Here is a 24,047-nt window from a genome sequence, read left to right as displayed (position 1 = left end):
CTCTGTAATTCAAATACTGTGGGTACTTATATGCACATGTTTTATGAATGCCAACATATTGGTAACTTTTGGGATGAGGTATTTCAAGTTGTGACAGAACTATGTGATAAGGTAATCCTTAAGCACCCCAGTCTCTGTTTGTTGAATGATGATGCAGATCTTGATCTGACTGTGAGCCAGCGTAGGATTCTTCACACTGCTCTAACTGCAGCCAAAAAGATTATCTTCAAGATTTGGCATGAGCCCACAATTCCAGCAGGTAAATTGTGGCTCATAGAAATTAAATACATTGCACTATTAGAACTTAATACAGCGAGAATTAACAAAGCCAAACCAAAAACGCTTAAGGCCTGGACTGAATTTGTTACAAAGCTATCTCATATAATAACTCAATAGGTCATCCGTACTGATTACTTCTGAGCGTTATCAAGGAGGAGCAGTGGTAATCCTGGAGCTGTGCTGGTGTTGTTAAGCCACCCCCTAACTTATTCGTATACATGTATATGTGTATTTTATTTATTTTTGTTTCAAGCAAACCCTGGTCTTGTACATAGTTATATGTGGTCGCACTTGTGGACCATGTTCAACCTTTAAATAAATAAATAATCATAAAAAAAAGAAAATGGTATCCAAAAGAATCCAAAGCAGGACCATTGTGTTTTGCTGTGTAACTCATAGGCTTACAATGATAAAAATATGCTAGTGCGGTAACTGTATAAGAAATATACACACACTTGGAACACCATTTGTAATTTGTAACTGTCGCATAATAGGACACAGATCAGTAGTTCTAGTATGACATACTTAAAATGCAAACATTTTGATTGCAAAGTGGCTAATCCGCAAACTGTGAACTTGGTAGCAGGATAGAGGTTCCTTAAAAATGAATTTACAGCATATTATAGATTACAGTTATAAAACTCAGTTATGCTGTATGAGAAAGAAAAGGGGAAACATGGAAAAGTCACAAATTTCCATTACCATATTTTTGGTACATAGCCTATGGCAGTCTAGAGAACAAGGCACAGTTTGACTCAACCTTTAAAAACCAAGCCATTTTCCACAGTTCCTCTTTATTTTCTAATGCATTCTGTTTATTAACAGGCCTTTAAAAGTACAAGATTTTAAGAGAAATAATAAAATAAAGAGCAATGATCTTTTGGTTAACTCAAGTTTGGCCAGTTTTTTTTCTTCTTCTCTGTGCTATCAAGAACACAGAAGAAATGGCTTGTTTAGATATATTTGGAAGACGATAGACACATCACCATTTTCCATTCCCAGTGTCTTGAACACAGTATAAAGACAGTTTCTCTTCAAAAAGCATCACCTTTGGCAAATTTGTGGCAGTGGATTCAGGCTCTATTCATTTCTCATTGTTTTTGTGTTGGAAGTATGATTACAAATATACTTGTCCTACTAAAAAATATCTGTGGTACAAATCTGCATCATTTGCCAATTTTGGCAACTGAACCGAATGACAATATGCTCAGAACAGTTTATATACAAACACACACAGAATCTGAACAGCTAGAATTGGCATTTGACAAACTCACCCTTGGAGCTGAAGACAAGGCCCTTACTTTCAGCTGATGCTAGTCGACCCTCATAACACAACCAGATGGTCAGAAGCACCAGAGAGGAGCAGATGACCCTCATGACTCCCTCCTTCAGCTCCTAACCATGATCACAAAGAAAAAGTAAATAGGAGAGAAGAAACTACTTAAGCAGACCAATACAAATGTAAATAATTAGGAAATATTGTTACAGGATAAATTCATGCTCAAGGGTGTGCTTTATGACATGCCATTTCTTTACATTTAACACTATACGTCTGCAATAAAGAGGTTCAGAAGAATAACTGGGAAGTGTGTAAAAAGAAAAAAGCGTGAGCAGTCATAATCAATACAATGGTTAGAGGCCAGATTAATAATGGTGGCTATTAGTGTGGATGGGTGCTTTTTAGAGTATAAATTGTGTTAACGACCCATATAATTTCTAATAAAGCTTTATAACCCATGACGTTTGATGATTATAATTATAGTGTCCATCTGTCCCTCTCTGCAATCTTATAAATGTCTCTCTCACACCCCAATAGAAGTACACACTTCTAATTTTAATTTTGCTTTCTGCAATACCACATATGAAAGAAACACAACCTTTTTCAATTTTTTTATTTAAAGATATAGTATGTTACAAATGCACATATTCTGTATTTATTTTCATTTATCCTTGTCACAAATGGGATTTACATGATCTTTGTTTGTGATTACTGGATATTTTTATTTTTTTTAAGGATTTTTACAAATACTTCAAATTAAGATCGATTCACTAATGAGATCATTCAGACCAATTTATGTTCAGTTCAATCAATTTGTTTTAAAGAACTGATTCAAAACATCAATTTGCTCAGAAATAAGACATATATGTAAGCACAGCATAGTTCTAGCAGCAAGACAAGCAGCTGTAAATCATCGCACCATTAGCTGGGTAATTCCCAGCCAATCACATGTAAGCCTTTGCTTTATAAGTCTGCTCACAATCTGTCACATTGCTGTTTCTTTGTGCTAACATGACAACCTCCACCACCCCACCACCACGAGTTGAGTCCCGTCCTGAGTAGGCACCTCGCCCCTGCCTCCTATCTCCGGCAGGATATGACGGTTCCGAGTACAAATTCTTCGGACCGCCAGACGGGGCCTACGCCAAAGAGAGACATTACATTTCTGTTTTAGAATCATCAAAAAATGTCATCTTAAATTTCAATAAGGCTGCAAGTCTTCTTGATGGAACTGTGGCTTACGAGCAATTTTTACAAGCAAATATTTAAGAGCAGAGGGTAAAAATAATCACTTTTGAAATTTCAACGACTTTCTGGGCATGGAAAATACAATTTTAAAATTCCCTTACTCCCTTAGTCAAATACAAGTGTCCTTACAAGTGTCCACAGAATCAACACAGCTCACTTTCCTGTTTACAGGCATGCTGCTCGCTCAAAGTGACATTCACTGGCATGTCTCAACTCAAACCTGTCAGAGTGATGTATTAGTCAGAAACCCCGAGGGGCAAGGTCCACTCATCAACCTTTTTATATGGCTCTCTTGTAAAATTTTGCCCGCTGGTGATGTTTGTGCACGCTACACCTAATCTGCATCCTCCATCTGAGGTCACAGTACCTGTTGACACTTTAGCCATTAAGATACTAAAAGTGAAGTTGTCACACAAAATAACACTACCCCAGAGTATGCACTATTGCCTCCTATTCTGAAGATGAGAATAGTTTTACAGGGTTCCCACACTGTTTGACAAATACATTTCCATGACCTTTCCAGTTGTTCATAATTACAGGATAATGATATTTTAGAAATTGTTGTAGAAAGATTGCTTGGGAAAATTTTTATTTGTAAATCAGATACTATTGATAGTGTTTGCATGCACAGCAATACACAGATAAAGTGGTAAAAATGCTGGTAATGGTGTTTAAGTGCAACACGAAATTGGGATAATGTGCAAAAATTGAACTCAGTGAGCACATACATCCATGTTCTTACACCAATTATGCTCAATGAGCCAACAACGTGTAAGGTCAAATGGCATAAATGGTGTTGTTTTTTATAGGGTAAGGCTGTAAACGGTTTAAACATAAACCAATCTGCAAACATAGATTTTTGCCCATTACCTCAATTTCGCATTGCATGCAAACATCTTGACCTACGTTCTTTGCGGCTTTTCCAATGTGTGCAAGTGTTGCACGCATGCCTGTTTATGTTTGGATGTAAAAAGCAGATAATAACTGAATTATTTCAAATCTTCTGGCTTTGTAAATTCTTTTTGAATAGGAAGATTTTTGGTAGTTACCAGCATATTGGTGTGAATGCAAACACACTTATTGCGCTGGTTTGTGCGCACTCACAAAGAACAATTTCTTGCCAATTACCATTTTTAAAGCTGAGCAAAACTAAAAGTATTTATATTCACTAAAGAAATGTAACTTTGTCTTTTCCATGACTTTTCCAGGCCTTCCAGGCATTTGAACTTGCTAATATTTCCAGTTTATCTATATTATGACACTAGCTCTTCTGCACGTCTGTGCATTCCAATTCAGTTATTTACAAAGATCTACCTCACTTCTCACTGCAAAATCAACATTGTTCTTGTAAACAAGACAACATCCATTTCAGGTGTGAGAGGCGGAGGTAGTCCATTACCTGTATTCAAAGCCTTTGGGCAATTTATCATTACCATTTGCTTCCATGCACAAGAAAATGAATGGAAATTAAAGCTTGTGCTTGTTTTGTTTGCTTTCACTTTGTCTGCCGTGCAGAGAACGAGTAAGCAGCTGGACCGCACAGATAAAGAAAAGAGTCACTCTCATATTCTGTCTTGGCTCAATGCCCAGCAATCTGAAGAGAACATCTATAGTCGAAAATTAACAGCACTAGTTAGAGAATCAAGGATGTGGGTTACAAACACATCAGGGCCACAATTCATAGCATTACAATGAATACTGATAGTTACAATCAATATTTTGCATGCAAAAACAATTCAGCTCCATCTAGACAAATGGCTGAAAGCAACAATGTGCATTTTAATAAACTATCACTTTAATTAGCCATTGTTAAAATATGTACAGTTTGTTCTGCAGACTGCTGACAGGAAGGAGGTTGTCAAGAAGATGCAGTGTGTTGTTTCCATGTCAGAGACTGGTAGCTCAGGGAGAGAGAGCATGTTATTTTAAACTCTCTCTCTCTCTTTAGCACAAAGCAAACAAGCAACATCTTATCACAGTATTTTCTACTCTTATTTGACATATATTATGCTGTCAACTGGCTGACAAGGTTATAAACACCTCTAAAAAAATCGATTTGGGGGATGCAGAGGACTAAACAAGTTGTGTATAAGCCTAATGATTAAAAATCACATATTCAAATAGAAAGAGTTTGAATGCACTTGTAAAAAAAGTGTGCATATGTTTGTTGCATTTTTCACAATTTAGGTTTAAATTTAGTGAGCGTAAGGGAAAAAGTATTTTAGCTGTTGTTACTTGTTTTTCACAGTTTTAAACAAATTTTTGCTTTCACTATATTTTAAAAGGTACTGTGGTGTTATATACATATATGTTATGTACAGTTGAAGTCAGATATTTACATACACTTAGGTTGAAGTCATTAAAACACATTTTTAACCACTTCACATATTTCATATTAGCAAACTATAGTTTTGGCAAGTCGTTTAGGATATCTACTTTGTGCATGACACAAGCAATTTTTCCAACAATTGTTTACAGACAGAATGTTCCACTTTTAATGGACTATATCACAATTCCAGTGGGTCAGAAGTTTACATACACTAAGTCAACTGTGCCTTTAAGCAGCTTGGAAAATTCCAGAAAATCATGTCAAGCATCTGTTAGCCAAATAGCTTCTGATAGGTGGTGTACTGAATAGGAGGTTTACCTGTGGATGTATTTTAAAGCCTACCTTCAAACTCAGTGCATCTTTGCTTGACATCACAGGAAAAACAAAGGACCTTGTGAAGATGCTGGAGGAAACAGGTTGACAAGTATCTATATCCACAGTAGAACGAGTCCTATATCGACATAACCCGAAAGGCTGCTCAGCAATCACATGGGGACCAATATCTTACTGTTTGGAGAAATGTCCTCTGGTCTTATTAAACAAAAATGTTACTGTTTAGCCATAATGACCATTGTTATTCTTGGAGAAGAAAGGTTGAGGCTTGCAAACCGAAGAACACCATCCCACCTGTGAAGCTTGGGGGTGGCAGCATCATGTTGTGGGGGTGCTTTGCTGCAGGTGGGACTGGTGCAAGTAACAAAATAGATGGCATCATGAGGTAGGAAAATTATGTGGACATATTAAAGCAACATCTCAAGACGTCAGCCAGGAAGTTAAAGCTCAGTAACAAATGGGTCTTCCAAATGGACAATGACCCAAAGCGTCCCCCCAAAGTTGTGGCAAAATGGCTTGAGGACAACAAAGTCAAGGTATTGGAGTGGCCATCACAAAGCCCTGACCTCAATCTGAAAAAGCATGTGTGAGCAAGGAGGCCAACAAACCTGACTCCATTACACCAGCTCTGTCCGGAGGAATCGAAACTTATTCCAGAATAAATTCCAGAAACTTATTGTGAGTAACTTGTGGAAGGCTACCCAAAATGTTTGACCCAATTTAAAGGAAATGCTATCAAATACTAACAAAATGTATGTAAACTTCTGACCCACTGGGAATGTGATGGAAAATTAAAGCAGAAATAAATCATTTTCTCTAATATTATTCTGACATTTCATATTCTTAAAATAATAAGTTATCCTAACTGACCTAAGACAGGGACTGTTCTATGATTAAATGTCAGGAATTGTGAAAAACTGAGTTTAAATGTAGTTGGCTAAGGTGTATATAAACCTCTGACTGTATATATATATATATGAGAGAGAGAGAGAGAGAGAGAGAGAGAGAGAGAGAGAGAGAAAGAGAGCGAGAGAGAGAGAGATTTTATTTTTTACATTACAAATGTTATGGTGTCTATCATTTAATAAGAGGTCATAAAAGCTTTATGGATAATTGTGAAATAATTAGCTAAATACAGTTTAAGATTCGGTAGAGTAGCATTTCACATCGCAGGCCACGTCAACTACCCATATACAAACATTTTCAGAAAAAGATAATGATGCACATCACTGGAATGGAGTTGCAGAGTCTCCTTGCAGAGGAGAAAAGAGAGCATTTGGTAACACAAACCTGGGAACTGGAGAGACACATCTGCAGAGCTATCCAGAGAAATGTATAATTGGGTCTGTGGTACTGTTTAACCTTCAATTACAGCTGTTTTGCAATCATTCTTCTCCAAAGAAGCATTTATCTGAATGTTTTACTGAAGTGTGTGATGCCATGTTTGTGTTTGAGTCTGGTTTAAATAACTAAACCTAATTTTGAGGAAAGTGAATAGTCTGTACAAGTTATGCAGAAACCATCACTTCACCTATTTTTCACTTCTGCATTAGTAGCAGATGATGTTTTCGACAGACAGAGCATACTTTATTTATTTTTTTCCAATGACTCTGACTCCTATTAGCTGTTTTATTTATTTTTTTAAAAAGAAAAAAGTCCTGTCTTGGGCAGAGAGTGTGCTGAAAAAGAAAAATATGAATTAACTAAGGTCTGCCTGCATCAAATTTAAATCCACCTTGCCAGGGGGTGAGAAAATATGCATAATAACTGGCAAGCCATTTTTGCAATGCCAAAAAAACAAAACATTTTAAAAAGAAGATGTGATTGCATTGCTGTACAGTGCAGACGCGGGTATCCGTTACCTCCGTAGGTATCCGTATACCTGTTAGTATATGATAATATTCCAAACGACGCATGACCAGATGAGCGCAGCGCCCATGTGTTCTCAACGATCTCAATGCATGCGCTTTACGCTTTACCGCTAGGGGCCAACAATCGAGTAACCACGCACAAGTAAAAAAACTTTTTTTTTTACATTTTAAATAATAATAATAAATAAAAAGTGGTAAAATGTGCAAGAGGAAGTACTTAGATTTATTGCTTGTGGAATCTAACATCATATATGCTACCACTGTTCAAATCATTTTATTTAATCCAAGTAATTGCAGTGAATAAGTTATTGCATATTGTGTGCAAATAATTGGTGAATAGCATATTAAAATACATAGAATAAATGCAAAACTATAGAATAAGCATGCTCCTCCTGGCAAAACAATACATTTATGTGATCTGATATGTACAGCATTAACTGTAATATGGTAAAAGTCTGTATGGAATCTAAATTCCCCGTTTTAATAATTACTAATAGCAATATAGACATGTCGTAGTTTTCCAGGGATGCATGCAAGCGTAAAGTTTTCTAATAGTACAAATACAGAACAACAAATACCTTTACCTTCTGCTATCCTTAATCCAATGAATTATGGCAACATTAATCCACAGAAAACTGTTCTTAATGTAATCCAGTTAGGTGAAAGATCTTCCAAGAGTCCTCTCTGCTTGGATAAAGTTTTGCCTGGGAGTTCTGTCTCCAACTCCTCTTGTCCCTCCCCTCACAGTTGTTTTAATAAACTTTCCCCTCGCCGTTGTAACTCGATGGGAGAATATCCAGGATAACGCATGATGACATCATTACCTGCTCCAGCTGTGTGTGGAAAACACGCCGTAGGCTATTCTTCTAGCTGCCGTCTCCCACAAGTCCAGCTTTGTTTGATTCCTGGTTTTTCTAGCATGACTTCATGGTTAAAGAATTTATCTGAGGTCAAAGTAACGTACCTTTAAAATCTGTGACGATTCCAACAGCAAAATAATACAAATATTAGCCATCTCTTAACTCTAATATTTTTTGTGTGTTTTTCTTGTAGCATCTTACGATTTGATTGAGTGTTCGCTTACTGTATCTACAGTTTTATTAAGCATGGAGCAGAAAATCATTTCCGCCAAAAATACCGTAGCTAGGTCTAGTTAATGCATTGCAACTAGAAAGTGTGGTGGAATGGCTGTTAGCATGAAACGTATCGGTTACCTAACGTAACCTCGGTTCTCTCTAGATGAGGGAACGAGTATTGCGTAAGCTAGCTTACGCTACGGTAAAGATTCATCTTTTCTGAGATATTGAAGCCAAAAAATTATCCTTAATTTTTGTATCCATTGTCAACGCAGTGCGGCAGCTGCAGACTTTGAGCGGGCTAGCTAGCGAGCTCATACGTTTCTCTGTGGCAACTGCTGCAGCCTATAGACGAGCTTGGGCGAACTCGCATCCTATGAGAGGCGTCCGCGCGCTCACTGCATCAAAGCCCGCCAAAATGGGCGTGACTAGATTGCATATAAGCGTAGTTCGTAGGCTGGAACCCTGGTTTTCATTGACTGAAGCTGAAAAGTCGCCGTGGCGCTGAAGCACGGCCGGCTACGCAATACTCGTTCCCTCATCTAGAGAGAACCGAGGTTACGTTAGGTAACCGATACGTTCTCTTACGAGAGGTTCTCTCGTATATGCGTAAGCTAGCTTACGCTCACGGGAACCCATTGTCAACGCCGCGGCGCCAAGCATCCACTGTATGAGCCCCAGGGAATTAAGGGGGACCCGGGGAGCCCTTATGAGTGGGGAAATAATATTTGGCCGGCAAGAATGCGGGTCATTGATTGTGTAATACATAAGCACATAGTGGGAAGGGAACGACAGAGCGGCGGTGCCAGTCTGTGTGGAATGTGTCCCATCAGTGCAGCTCACCAGGGAGCTGTAGTGTATTAAACCGCTAGTAGTTTTGCCTGCAGAGCGGGCACTTCCATATTGTAAAATCTGACAAAGGTGGAGGGGAAGTCCATCCCGCTGCCACACATATGTCGTGAATGAAAATCCCGCTGGACCATGCCCACGAGGATGCCATGCCTCTAGTGGAGTGAGCCCTAATGCCCAACGGGCATGGCAGGTCTTTTGACGCCGTATGCAGCAGCAATAGCGCCCACTATCCATCTAGATAGTGTCTGTTTCGAGGCGGCGAGACCTTTGGTGCGCCTCCGAACGAAACGAAAAGCTGCTCGGAGCGCCTGAAAGCAGCGGAGCGCGCAGTATACAATCTCAGTGCTCTGACCGGGCAAAGGAGATTGGCGCCGCTCAGCTATCGGAAGCTGGCAGCCCGATAGGGAAATTACCTGTGCTCTGAAAGGAGTACCGATCATCTTGGGAACATAGCCGTGTCTAGGCTTTAAAATGACCTTGGAGTCACTTGGTCCAAACTCAAGACACGCAGCGCTGACAGACAGCGCGTGAAGGTCTCCCACACGCTTGACTGATGACAGGGCAGTCAGAAAAACGGTTTTGAGTGAAAGGTATTTCAAATCCACGGACTGAAGTGGTTCGAAAGGGGGCTTTCATAGTTTCGAGAACTATAGAAAGATCCCAGGTAGGAACCGATGGGGGCGCTGGGGTTCATCCTTCTAGCTCCCTGAGGAAGCCGGATGACCAGCTCGTTTTACCCCATGACTGGCCATGCAGGGGTTCAGCGAACGCCGCAACGGCCGCCACATACACTTTGAGCGTGGATGGGGATCTGCCCTTATCCAGCAGCTCTTGTAGAAATACGAGCAGCTGACGTACACCCCACATGTCCGCGGGTCCAGGTCTCTGTCGGTGCACCATTTTGAGAACACAGACCATTTTGACGCATAGAGTCTTCTCGTGGAAGGGCTCTAGCGTGTATGATGGTGTTTATTACTCCTTCTGGCAGAGCGACGGGTAGTCGCTGATCACCCACGCATGCAGCCCAGCTCTGGGTGGGGATGCCAGATTGTGCCGCGAGCTTGAGAGAGGAGATCTGCTCTCACTGGGATGGACCACGGCGCTGTCAGTGACAGCTGCGTAAGCTCCGGAACCATGTCTGATTCTCCCAACGCGGGCTATGAGGAGCACCGAGTGACGCTGCTTCCTGATCCTCTGCATTACCTGTGGCAATAGCGAGACGGGAGGGAAGGCGTAAGCCGGGCGCCTGGGCCAGTCCTGGGCCAGCTGCCCTCGCTCGAGAAAAATATTGGGCAGTGAGAGTTCTCTTTGGACGCTAAAGAGGTCTCATCTCTGCTCTGCCGAATAGGTGCCATAACGCCTGGACTGTTTGAGCATGCAGGGACCATTCCCCTGGGGGAATATTGTCTCTGGACAGTCTGTCCGGCCGCCGCTCAGGTGGCCTGGCACGCGCGCCGCCCTCAGCGAAGCGCAGGTGGCACTGGGACCAACTCAGTATGCGTTTTGTCAGATGGAAGAGGTTCCTGGATCTGACACCGCCCTGACGGTTTAGGTAGGATACCACAGATCTGTTGTCCGAACGGACCAGGACGCGGTGACCCTGAATGACCGGGAGAAAGACGCACGACGCCGCATCGACCGCTATCATTTCCAGACAATTTATGTGAAGGAGCTTTTCCTGAACTGACCATAGGCCTAAAACCGGAGAGCTCCTCGCAGACCGCGCTCCAACCCGTGTTGGACGCTGCCTGTCGAGATGACTTTTCGGCGAGATACAGCTCCCATTGTCACTCCCCGCTGATACCATTCGCCACTGTCCAGGGCTGCAGAGCTGATATACAGGTCTGAGTCACCTTGATGGGCTGGCGCCTGTGGCCCAAGCCCGGCGAGACGCGGCGGTGTTTAGCCAGTGCTGAAGCGGGCGATGTGCAGTAAACCCAGCTGAAGTACTGCTGCGGCTGAGGCCATGTAACCTAGCACTCTCTGGAATTTCTTCAGAGGCGTGAGGCTGTTCATCTGAAAAGATGCGGCTAGTCGCTGAACACGGCGCGCGCGCTGTGTAGATAAGCGAGCCGCCATTGCCACGGAGTCTAGTTCTATTCCCAGGAAGGAAATGGTCTGACTGGGCTGTAGTGAGCTCTTGGTCCAATTGACTGCAAGACCCAAACTGTTCAGATGGCTGAGGAGAACTGACTCTGTGAGACAGAAGCTCCATATGTGACTGAGCCATAATCAGCCAGTCGTCCAAATAGTTCAGAATTCGCGAAACCCTGACTCAAGCAGGGGTGCGAAGCCACGATCCATGCACTTCGTGAACGTACGGGTGCTAAGGACAGGCCGAACGGAAGGACGGTGTATTGATAAACCTGGCCGTCGCGGCGTAATCTCAAGAATGGCCTGTGACGGGATTTATCTGAATCTGAAAGTATGCATCTTTCAGATCGAGAGAAATAAACCAGTCCCCTGGCGCATATGCGCGAGGAGTTTCCTGATTGTAAGCATTTTGAACGGTCTTTTGCAAGCACCTTGTTCAAAACCCTGAGATCTAATATGGGTCTGAGTCGCCGCCTTTCTTGGGAACAAGAAAATAACGGCTGTAAAGCCCCGACTCGCTCAGAGAGGGTGGCACTTTTCTATGGCCCTTTGCACAGAAGGCTTGCTATTTCTGAACGAAGCATGCACGCCAAGCCTCGCGGTTCACAGTGGTTTCGAGCCGCTCTGAAGCGAGGGGGCGGCGATCGAACTGTAGCAAATAGCCCTGTTGTATTGTGCTTAACACCCACTTGGATATCCCTGGAATAGCTTCCCACGCTTTGAAGCGTAACGCTAGAGGGTGAATGGCCAATTCGCTCTGATTGCCGCACACAGAGCGCTGAACAAAATGTGTGAGCGCATTTAGTGTGTTCATGCATGATTGCTCGCAGACAGCATGAACAGGCTGTTTTGTGAGTGACTTCCCGATTGGAATGAATGGGGAAAGAGTCACATCTGTTACGTGATGTGCAAGCATAGTCATGGGCACGGGACTTACACACAGAGGAATGGTTGCTGGCCGTGTAACAGAGTGGGCTTGTGTGCTTGTGTGCAGAAGTGAACACTGGATTGTGGGCACATTTCTACACATAGGGCTGGTCATGTGACAGAGCGGGCAGAGAATGGGCGCGCACGCATTTGTGGGCGCCTTCATTGACTCTGACGCTCGAGCGGTTCAGTAATCGCTTTATGAGAGCGTGCTCTGATAGGGGCACGGGATGTGTTATGCTTGTGTGTAGGGGCTAACACTGGGTTGTGGGCACTTTTTCTACACATAAGACATGTTTGCTCTTTAAAAGATTTATTTGGGTCGCCGTGAAAACGGCGCTTGAATGCAGGCAAGCGGGCAGTGTCACCGGCTTGTTGGCTGCTAAATTCACCACTGTAGTAGCCTGAGAGAAGGGGACTGACAGGGGCAAAGCTTTGACAGTGGTCTGGCCACGGCGGACTGAGCCGCCGCTTGTTCAACAAAGTTAGGAAGACTTCGGTTGCTCTGGTTTCAGCGCTACCTTAAATCGAGGCCCGCGGAGGGCGGCGGTCTGCGGCGGCTGTCTGAGCGCTGATCGAGGGCGGCCGCTCTGTCGACGCTGAGAAGTCTGAGTTTGTTGAACTGGGCGCTGTGAAGAGGCTCGTGCAGGAGGCTGATCACGTGAGCGGCCTGCAGAGGAGCTTAGCGACGCCGCAGGAAGAGGTTCATGGCTTGGGTGGCTTTCTGGACTTCTGAGAAGCGGTCAACAATGCCACTCACCGCGGAGCCGAAGAGACCGGTCGGAGAGAGCGGTGCGTTGAGGAACGTGGAGCTCTGCTTCTCCCATGTCGGCTAGTGTTAGCCATAAGTGTCTCTCGGTCACAGTCAGCGAGGCCATGCACTTCCCTAGAGCTTGGGCTGCAGCTTTGGTAGCTGAAGGGTGAGGTCTGTCGCGCCGAGATCAGTAACAGCCTCTGGGTGCCTGCCTTTCTCATCCCACTCCGAAGAAGGTCTGCTTGTAGGATCTGTAAAACGGCCATTGAGTGCAGAGCAGATGCGCTTGGCCGGGCGGCGGAATAGGCGCGCCAACATAGGCGGAAGTCGCTCTGCAGGCCTTAGACGGGAGCACAGGCTTGGAACGCCATCTCGCGGAGGGCAGACAAAGGTGTGCTGCTACCGAAGTCCTCGACCGGGGATGGAGGAGTAGCCTCTTCAGTGGCGCCGCCCACCGACGCAGAGAGGTGGAGACGGGGAACGGGTCCTGGCTGAAAAAGGAGCGCTCCACCGACTTTGCAAGCTCTGTATGTAATTCCGCAGGAAGGGAGCTGCCCGGCCACGGGTGTAGAGCGGCAATGGCTTTGAAGAAAGCAGCCGCCGAGTCTGTTGGGTGCCTGCTCAGGGGCGGTGACCACTGAGCCCGAGGCGGTCGACGGCCTGTGTGAGGAGGCGTGTTAACTCCCTTCGACCCGGCACGGGTCCTGCTGGATTCCTGGGCCGAGGAGGAGGCTTGGGAGCCCGTCCACTCTCGCTGTCCGAAGCCATGATGGAACAGCGGCCCTTATCCTCCGCCTCGTCATCCGAGATGGCAGCAGTGCGGCCGCCGGCGGCAACTGCGCGGCCCCGGGGCGGGGAGGGTGAAAGTGATGCTCGAGGGAGAGGCTCCGGCGAGGCAGTCGCTTCAACCACAGTTTCCGGCAGCCTTTGTGAGCGGCGCTTCTTCCTGCGTGGCTGAAGGTAGGCGGCGCTGGCGGTTTCTGCTTTGATCGCTCGAGTCGAGCCCGCAGGGTCGACATCGGTAGCTCCTCGCAGAAATCGCATCCGCCCTCAGTGAGGGCGCAGCTCTGCGTGCCCCAGTCCCAGGCAGAGAGCGCAGATGATGTGGCGGTCTCCTGTGCTGAGAAGGGCGCGACATGAGGCGCAAGTGGAGCGAGGCATCTTGAAAAAGACGCCAGTACTCTTTTGTGAATAGTTCGTGAGAACTAGCTTGCTGAATAAAAGGATACGCCGTCGGATGGCGTAGCTCGCAGGATGGCTGAAGTTGGCTGAGACGGCCGGCTTCTTCTAGCGCTGTCCACGCTTGCTAGATGCCCCTCGAACGGCGACGCTGCTTCCAGGTCAGCGATGCGAAGAGCTTCGCTGAAGAGATGAAAATCAGGGTTCCAGCCTACGAACCACGCTTATATGCACTCTAGTCATGCCCATATTGGCGGGCTTTGATGCAGTGAGCGCGGACGCCTCTCATTGGATGCGAAGTTCGCCCAAGCTCGTCTATAGGCTGCAGCAGTTGCCACAGAGCAACCTATGAGCTCGCTAGCTAGCCCGCTCAAGGTCTGCAGCTGCCGCGACTGCGTTGACAATGGATACAAAAATTAAGGATAATTTTTTGGCTTCAATATCTCAGAAAAGATGAATCTTTCCCGTAGCGTAAGCTAGCTTATGCAAAACGAGAGAACCTCTCGTAAGAGAACTGTCACATCATTGATGGGAAATAGCATGTTGTATTGTGTGTGTGTATATAATATATATATATATATATATATATATATATATATATATATATATATATATATATATATATATATATATATATACACACAGTACATATATTATATATATATATATATATATATATATATATATATATATATATATATATATATATATATATATATATATATATATATATATATACACAGTACATATATTATATATTATATTAACTACACACTATGTATTGTTACTTGAATGCCTATTAAAGGGGTCATGCCATGTTTATTTTTATTTTTTTTTTGAGTTTCACTTATAAAGCTAGTGAAGGTTTTTGCACAAAATATAGTATCAAATTACCTTTTTCCACCCTGTCTCTGGCCCTCTGTCTAAGATGCTTGATTTGCAATGCTGTCCCCTATAAACAGCCACTGTGTTATAACTGGCTTACATTTTTGAAGCGTAAATACCCCCACCAACACTCTGGAACTGGGTTTTTTTTTTTTTTTTCAAGAATAAAAATGAAATGTGCAAGCAATTAACAAAATCCCCTGAAAGCACACAGTCCAGGCAATCGTTAGCAATATGTCCCAATTTATGTGAAGAAATCAAGCAATCAAATTACTGCAGTTGTTCCAACTGAAATAACAATCAGAAACTGAACAAAGTTATTATTAGGCATACACGATTTGGTGATACAATTATTCTATATAAAGCTGAGAACAGGGGAAAAAACAGTAGTACAGACTAACACAAGCTGCGAACATGAAGGGTTAATAAATATGTATCCAGCTGTAATGGATGGTCGACCCAGGTGTTCGTCTCTGTTGTGTGGCCTTTTCAGTATGGATAATTTCTCCTGTTGGATGGAGGAAGGGATCACCCTTGACTGGGCAAGCAGGATCACAAAATATTCTGGGGTTCTTACATGATATATGAATCTTTTTTTGTTAAAAGCAAACTACAGTAACAATAGTACAATTTTTAGTGTTGAAGTACCTCAACCGTTCTATCTGTTCACCACAATAATTATGTATGTTGTGGAGGTGGGGATATTCAAATTTACACCCTTTTCCTGCATCAATATGGGGCAGATTTCAAAACAAGTCACTTTTGCAGGGTGGAAACAATAAACGCTGTTTTCGGACTGGAGAGGATGTTTTGAGTTTTTAATCTTACAGTACGATTTTATAGTACAATGACTTCTTGCATTTCAAAAAAATACAATTACTGTATTTCTATTTATTGCAAGGGTGGATGTCCATCTGTATCTCAAGTATTAAAAATGTGGAATTAAAAGATTTAAACAAGCTTATTTTGTCATGAATAGATGTCCCCAATAAGACAAAAAAGCCTCAAAATGTATATGCAGAGAATCCGTCTTTTCAGTCACCACATAATAAATACATTTACATTTATATTTACATTTATTCATTTGGCAGACGCTTTTATCCAAACTGACTTACAAAAGAGGAATAACAATTTGACTTTCCATCTGTTAGACACAAGTCATTTAGAATACTTTTATGATAATTTAAGTCATTTTTGGAGCTTCGCAGCCCCAGTCCGTTTTCACTTTCAGTATATGGCAAAAGCAGCCATGATATTATTAAAAGAAAATCTCCTTTTTTGTTCCACAGAATAAAGTAAGACATACAAGTATGGAACAACATAAGAGTCAGTTAATGATGAAATAATTTTCATTTTGGGTTAATCTACTCCTTTAAACAAAAAGACAGAAGGATTCTGAAAGCTCACACTGTTTGAAGGAGATCCCTTATGAATGGCTTTTAATTTTATAATAGTAACAAAACCTGTTTTGACTATGATATTTTTGCAGCAACAATGGTAACCACAGTGAAGGGGAAGGCCAACAAATAGCCAAAAAAGTTATATCTGAACATCCACACGTGCAGCAAAAATGTTTATAGAGATAAAATAAATACATCTGAAAATGAGCCATGACTTGATAATGTATGCAGTTAACAATCCATTGAAATGAAAAAAGTAAAACATTTTGGTATCAGAGTTATAAAATGCAGTTCAACTTTAACTATAGAGCAGCTATACTAATTTCTTGTTTTTGAAAAAGCTATTGTAATTTTCTTCAGCTTTCTTGCAAGAATTTTTGGGGGCATAACCTTTGGCCTAACCCACTCATCTGTATCCTAACGATTACTTTGTTCTCCCTTAGTGCTTAGCTTTTTGAGAAACAGGATGTTAGTGGCTGCATGACTGCAGCAATGACAGGAACATCTGGAAAAAAGCTGCTTGACTCTCCTCATGTGTCTAAAGCCCACCAGACTGCAGTCACATTTAAGATCTGCAGTCCATAATCTAAAAATCAGGATGTAACCAACTGCAAATTAATGCAAGCTAATAAATTAAATTAAACATACTAAATTAAACGTAATATATTAAACTGTATAAATGTCCCAAAATATATAAGTAATATATATGATTCTGCCCAATTTCTTGGTCACTTATCAATTTAACCATGTTAACTCCTTTTTATGAAAGGATCTCTTTGCTTCTGTTGATTCTGCATACCAGAGGCTCTTTGAAGCATTCTCAAATTATCCTGGGATAACATAGGTTATCTAAAGAATGTTCAACCTCACTGTAGCTGTAGCTAGTCTCTTTCCTATCAAATAATACATTAATTTAAACTCAAATAAAAATCGCATGTTTATTATTACTTTATGTATGTAGCTGTGTTATAAGCAGTATTATGTACAGTCAGCCAGGAATTATCGCAAAATACTCCCCACCAGGGTGATATAAGACTTGATCACCCTGACAAGGTCTATTTATATGATAAAGACTGTCTGGATGTATATTATCCAGGTGTGTAAAGTAATGAATTACAAATACTCACGTTACTGTAATTAAGAAGTTTTTCCCAGGAATTGTACTTTTTAAGTAGTTTAAAAATGTATACTTTTACTTGTACTTGAGTATATTTTAAGTGCTGTAACTGTACTTTTATTGCGCTATTTTCCTATTGTCTGTGTTCACCACTTCCCTGTCCTGATTTTATTTGTATCCATCAATGTGATTGCTAGGGAGAGTCTTGTGGCTCCCGTCAAATCAAATCACAAACTTGAACAGAAGCTGTAGATCTGGCTCCAACTGTGGAGGATGCCACAAGCACAGTTCAACACCTGAAAGGGCTTTTCACAGGGAAAAAGTTGCTTTACTGTGTCATGTGAGTTTAACTAGCTCGAGTCAGATATCAGCATTAATCCTGCCTCTAATTTGAAGAAACATATCGAGGTAAATTTCATATTTCTGCTCTCTAGATTCTGTCTACAATGCAGCCTGTAAATTAACTTTCTATTACTGAGATTATTTGGTTGATGTGAGAGATTGATGCAACGTTATCAATAACGATAAAAGAATCTTGATGTTTATCTAAAGAAAAAAAAAGAGAGATCGATATCGATGATACATTTTTGAGTAATTTTCAATTTTTAGCCTATGTTCTACATCTAGAACAGGGGTGTTCATTACATCGATCGTGATAGCAAGACAACGACTGGTTGGTTGATCTAGATAAAATATAAAAGATGTACTTTTTATTTCCTGACATCTATAGCCGCATGCTGTTTGATTGTCAGGTGGCTGATGCTTGAGCGCTATTGCGGGTTCACGCCTAAACATTCAAATACAATTTATAATTCCGCCAATGCCCATCTTGATGAAGCATTAATGTAAATGCACGGTTTGGTCTAAAGTGAGCATAAACAGTGGGACCAAAAGCGTATTTGCATCAAAATGTTGGACTTGAAGTGTATATGAAACCGAACTAAGCACTGTCTAGTAGTCATGTAAAGGATATTAATCAAACAACAAGGAAACGAGAAAACCACTCACTACTTTTGGCTGAATAACTTGAGTAGGTTTAAAAGTATTAATGTAATAAAATAAAACTGTGATATTTTTTTGTAATATTGTTAGTTTTTTTTAATAATACTGGCCCCTGATGTAGAGTGTTAATTTGTATAATACATTACCAGAAAAGTAGAGATGATAAAATAATGTATAATTATGCTTAGCCTTTATAAAGATCAACATTTGCAGAGCATTAATTCAGGCAGAACATTCCACCAGTCACAAACTTCAGAAAATTGTGCATCATGCATTAGAATGAGAACACAACTATTACAGGGCTTAAAAGATACAAGAACTAAATCAATGTGGAACACAGTTTCTCAGCCAAACTATCATATCTCTTCTGAAGACATGGATTTAACCACTGGAGTCATCTGAATTAGGATACTGTGGCAGGGCGGAGGGCGGGGCCGGGTTGTGATTATACACACCCGGTCCTTTATCAGGCTAATTAAGCCTCCGAGAAGGATAAAGACTGATGGCAGATGGTGGGGCCACGAGAGAGAGATAGTTTACGGAGATGTCCGTCGTGTGTGTGTTTGTGTCTTTTTAAGTTTATCATTTAAACTATTATTTATATTGCCAAGCCGGTTCTCGCCTCCTCCTTTCCATCGAACTGCTTTACACTGGTGCCGAAATCCAGGAAGGAGGAGGGAAACGCCGTAGTAGAGTTCTCGCCACTACCGTCCACCCCACCAACCGTGAGGGGAGAAGCGGCTCTTAACTGACTGCTTGGAGTGGTCAGGGCCGCTGCGAGGGGCGGAGGAGTCCCCTACAGCCGCTGAATGCTTTTGGAGCTTCAAAATTTTGGCACCCATTCACTAGTATTGTATGAATTGAAAGAGCTGAAATATTCTTCTAAAAATCTTAACTTGTTTTCTTATGAAGAAATACACATCTGGGATGGCATGAGGGTGAGTACATGATGAGAGAATTTTCTTTTTTGTTTGAAATATTCCTTTAAAGCCTGATGTGGCCCCTGTACCAAACAACTGCTCTACCCCCTCTATTGTGTGGGACATAACACACCAAGTGACTGCTTTTTTTAATGGGTTTATATCATTATTTCTTTTATGCATTCCTTGCGTTGTTTTGAACATGTTTTATGTGCAACAGTAACTCTCTCTGTCAACATTAAGGGAAGTTTAGTCCCTACACATAAACAGATTTTATTGTAATTGTTTCATACATTATGATATTGAAAATAACTTTAATCTTTTCATTCCTGTAATCATGTCGCCCTTTAATTTTTTTTCATGTAAAAATTGAAGATTCATGTAGTTTTTACAGTATCATAGAAAAGTGATGTATTATAAAAGATGTCAGTCATAAACTCCTATAAAACACCTTATTCTTTCTTTCAAAAAGCCATGAAAGGGAATGTAAATTAGGGTGTGTGTGCAACATTTTTAATTTGCAGCATAGAGTTTTATAAAGGGGCATAGCTTTCGCAACTCAGTAATCAATTCTTACTACTCACGAGTACTATTAAATGAGCTACTCTTTTAGTCTTACTTGAGTAGATTTTAGGACAGGTACTTTTACTCTACTCATACTACATTTTGTAAGATGTAACAGTACTTTTACTTGAGTATTATTTTTCAGTAATGTTTCCACCCCTGATGTTATCCCTTACATTCTACTGCATTGTATTCTGAGTTATCCTCACTACTGTAGCATTTGATGTCCTTGAAAAATCTTAAATCACCCTCTGTGGTTTTTTTCCAGTGGCGTTTGGAAAGATGACAGAGGACAACCTTGATGTCATATTGTAAAATATAGATGAGATGATGTAAATTATGTTGTAAAAAACTTACCCAAGGGATACAAACAGGTGGCAGTGGAACTGGAGCCCAGCCAAAACATGTTTCATCTGTGGTTAGACCAATAAATAATATGACAGAGAGGACTAGCATTTATATTCAGTCAGAGTTCTACATAGCAAAGATTTTTTTTATTATTCCCTGCCTGGCATTAGTATCAATGTCTAGCCATGTTCACACAGCAGTAGAGAGGGCTTGGTGGGAATAACATCCTTCACGGAGGGCCCTTTATATGGAAAAGCTTTTAAATGGATGCAGTCTTTTTTTTTAAAAAGATCTGTAAATCTAGTCATCTAATCAGATTTTGTTAATCATTCAAATGGATCCATGAAGTTTTATGAGAAGAAGAAAACCTTACAATTATTCCAGGAATTGTGTGATGCCAGTATTCCATTAATAATTTTATATATGTGACATCATTTCAAACATTTCTAGTTCCTGGACATAGTTACAAGGCTATTGATCAGAATGAGTTTGAGAGTGGGATAGCAACGAATCTTTCGGTTAAGAGAAATAGCTATCCATGTGGTCTCTTATGAGAGGGGATCAGTGAAATCTGCTTTTGTGCTTGTCCATAAGCTATACACTCTTGAAAAAAGTCACTCAAAGATATTATTTTTTTATTCCAGTGGTGGTCAATCAGATGAAGCAAGATCCAACGATCTTATCCAAGATCCTCTTTGATAAATGACAAATTAAGTCCAGTTATGAAACTCTGTGGTGTAGGTAAATAGGTCACCCCGGCACACCTTGCTACATTAACCAATCAGAACCCCTTTTTTTCCTCATCAAATTATATATAACCCACCTACAAATAGTAGCAGCACAGCTGGAGCAGCATAGAAACACACAGTTCCCTATCTGTCACTCACTTGACGTAGTGTCGATGAGTTGACCCTTGGGAGCCCAGACATCTCTGATCTTTGAGAAAATGCCAATGGGAATTGGAGTGTGGAATTGGCATGCCACTCCCCCGGACATATGGGTATAAAAGGAGTGTCGCAGCAAACCGAGATGAGGAAGGGGTTTTACAGCCCCTACTTTATCGTACCCAAAAAAGGCAGCAGGTTGCGGCCAATCTTGGACCTGCGAGTTCTGAACCGTGCCTTACACAGACTCCCGTTCAAGATGCTCACGTAGAGATGCATTTTAACGAGCGTTCGGCATCAGGATTGGTTCGCGGTGGTAGAACTGAAGGACGCTTCGGGTCAACTGGGAAAAGAGCAAGCTCACCCCGGTTCAGAGCATCTCTTTTCTCGGTATGGAGTTAGACTCTGTCCCGATGACAGCGCGCCTCACCAACGAGCATGCGCAGTCGGTGCTGCACTGTCTCCATGCGTTCAGACAGAATACGCTGGTCCCACTGAAATCCTTTCAGAGGCTCTTGGAGCATATGGAATCCTCAGCAACAGCCAAGATGCTTGCTTTGATGAATATGAGACCATTTCATCATTGGCTACAGACCCAAGTGGAGAGGCGAGCATGGCACCATGGCACATACCGCGTTCTCGTCATACAGGCTTGTCGGCATCTATTCAGCCCCTGGTCAGACCTAGCGATTCTTATGGGCAGGAGGTCCCCTAGGGCAGGTCTCCAGGCACGTTGTGATTGTGACAGATGCTTCCCAGCGTGGCTGGGGTACTGTGTGAAATGGGCACTCAGTCACCGGCCCTTGGACCAGCCCGCGACTGTCTTGTCACATCAACTGCCTCGAGTTCCTTGCAGTACTACTTGCTCTGAAGAGGCTATTGCTGTTTATCCGGGGTAAACATGTGTTTGTCCGGGTTGAGCCCGTTTCATCCCATGTGTTATCAGGTTACACAAACAAGTACGTTCGGGTCAGCTGGCCAGGTGTACCGCTTGCACATAGCGCCTTTCCCCTCCCTTGAGGTGAAAAAGTGCGCTTTCTTCCCAGTTGCATTTGCAAAAAAGTGTGAACCTGGACGTTCTTCCTCCTTAGCCCAATGGCCAACGAGTCTTCGTAGAGGTTCGCCGATGCCCCAGTACGTGCATCACTTAGGCCCCCGTACTGTGGTAAGTGCTCCACATGTGCTGGTTGTCTTCTTAGGTAACCCTGTGTGATGTATATTCTGCAAATGGTTTCCCCGCTGGAAAACTGCGTCTTCCTTGGGCAGAGGTCCCTCTGTCCTTGTTCACTGTATTTATAGTAACTCCTCCCCTCCAGGTGTGGTCTCCGCAGTGTCCTCTTCTTTGGCGGGACACCCCCCAACGTGGACCATATATGGCCCACAGCTGAACAATTTGTTCCTTTTTCTTGGGGAGAATAATAGAGAGTAGACTATGGCTGGGCCAGCCAGTCCTTAAACTTCAGCAGTTAGCTGCTCCCTGGGGTGTAGGGGACCGCTTAATGCATGCGTAGTCACGGCCCGGCCCCGCCCTCCTTCTTGTCGCACACATATATTGAGACAAATTGCAAAAAAAAAAAAAAAAACATCCCAACCATCATGAAACCTCATAAGCAACCGAACTGTGCCAAAAAAACAAAAAAAAACAAATATAAAACAAATTGAGTGTGAATGCATGTTACTATGTTAATGGAAAATAAATGTAATCTGCATACAAATAGATGGCACACACAAATATTGGGTAATGAGTAATTTTTTATTGTGTTAAACTAGTTTTAATGATACTTTTCAGTATTGAATGAGTTTATTTACAATGAACATTTCTTTCACCTTGTCCACCATATTTGTCTTCTTGTCTATCATGCATTAAAATTTTACCTCCATCAGGAACTCTGTAAAAAGGTTCTGGCCACAGTTTGTTAGGCCGAGTTATTTTGCCACACAGCACAATATTCCCGTTGAGACCCAGGTTATCCCTTAACACTGATGGGTTATCAGGAAATCATCAGTGCTAGATCACAGATTTTCAAAGCATAGGGTTTAAAAGGGCGGAGATGACAGACAGAGATAAAGAGGGAAGATAAGGAGACAGGTTGGTGGAGAGTGAAAAGGTTTCTCTTTTCAGTGCTACAGACAATATGGCTGACACTTCTACCACATTCAAGGCAAGAAACAGCGGAAAATAAGGCCCACGTGGCCAACTGACACATATTCAGACTCTTTTTCAGCTTCATTTAGATGGAAAAAGGAGGGGGAGAGGGTTATGAAACTTGCTGAGGCTGGAGAATATAGTCATACATTAGAGGCTGACTACAGCTAATGGTGGTTTGGAGCCTTTTTATGTGAGCGTGTGTATTATGTAAGTCAGAGACTCAAACAATAGTGACAACTAAGCCTTGTTCTCCATGAGTGCATGATTTTGCATGAGTCTAGTCCTAGTTTATTGGGATATGTGACATGTAAATGCTTTAAGATGTGAGTTCGATCTGCTTTTCTTCTAAAACTAATAGATTTTAATGAGATATGACTGCAAGTGCCATTATGTGTTATGGATGGCAAAATGTGTATTTACGGCATATTTGTATTAATATGATTGCATTGGATCATTTGATTTAGAGAGTATTTGTTAAGTAGCAGAGGCAGATTGAAACAAATAAAAAAAAAACAATTGTTGTACAGAGCATCACTCTGCAGTATATAGATGGGGTT

The 24,047-nt window shown here is 42.0% G+C and overlaps 1 protein-coding gene across 4 annotated transcripts in view; it reads right to left on the bottom strand.

The window, feature by feature from the left end:
* Nucleotides 1-24,047, bottom strand: part of LOC127619578 (collagen alpha-1(XVI) chain-like) — a 150,378-nt gene that overhangs the window by 96,145 nt on the left and 30,186 nt on the right. For 2 of the 4 annotated variants that reach the window (XM_052092457.1, XM_052092461.1), the window contains exons 1-2: nt 7,924-8,089; nt 1,554-1,674 (exon numbers count right to left, since the gene is read on the bottom strand). In XM_052092457.1, coding sequence (XP_051948417.1) covers nt 1,554-1,656 — 103 coding nt within the window. In that variant the 5' untranslated portion in view covers nt 1,657-1,674; nt 7,924-8,089. Of the gene's footprint in view, nt 1-1,553; nt 1,675-7,917; nt 8,090-24,047 lie in introns of those variants that run through there. The other 2 variants (XM_052092458.1, XM_052092459.1) reach the window with 2 other exon arrangements.

The sequence above is a fragment of the Xyrauchen texanus genome, chromosome 26 (assembly GCF_025860055.1).
Source record: "Xyrauchen texanus isolate HMW12.3.18 chromosome 26, RBS_HiC_50CHRs, whole genome shotgun sequence".
NCBI lineage: Eukaryota > Metazoa > Chordata > Actinopteri > Cypriniformes > Catostomidae > Xyrauchen > Xyrauchen texanus.
Note: the sequence above shows the minus strand (reverse complement) of the source record. Positions and strands in the feature narration are given on the sequence as shown.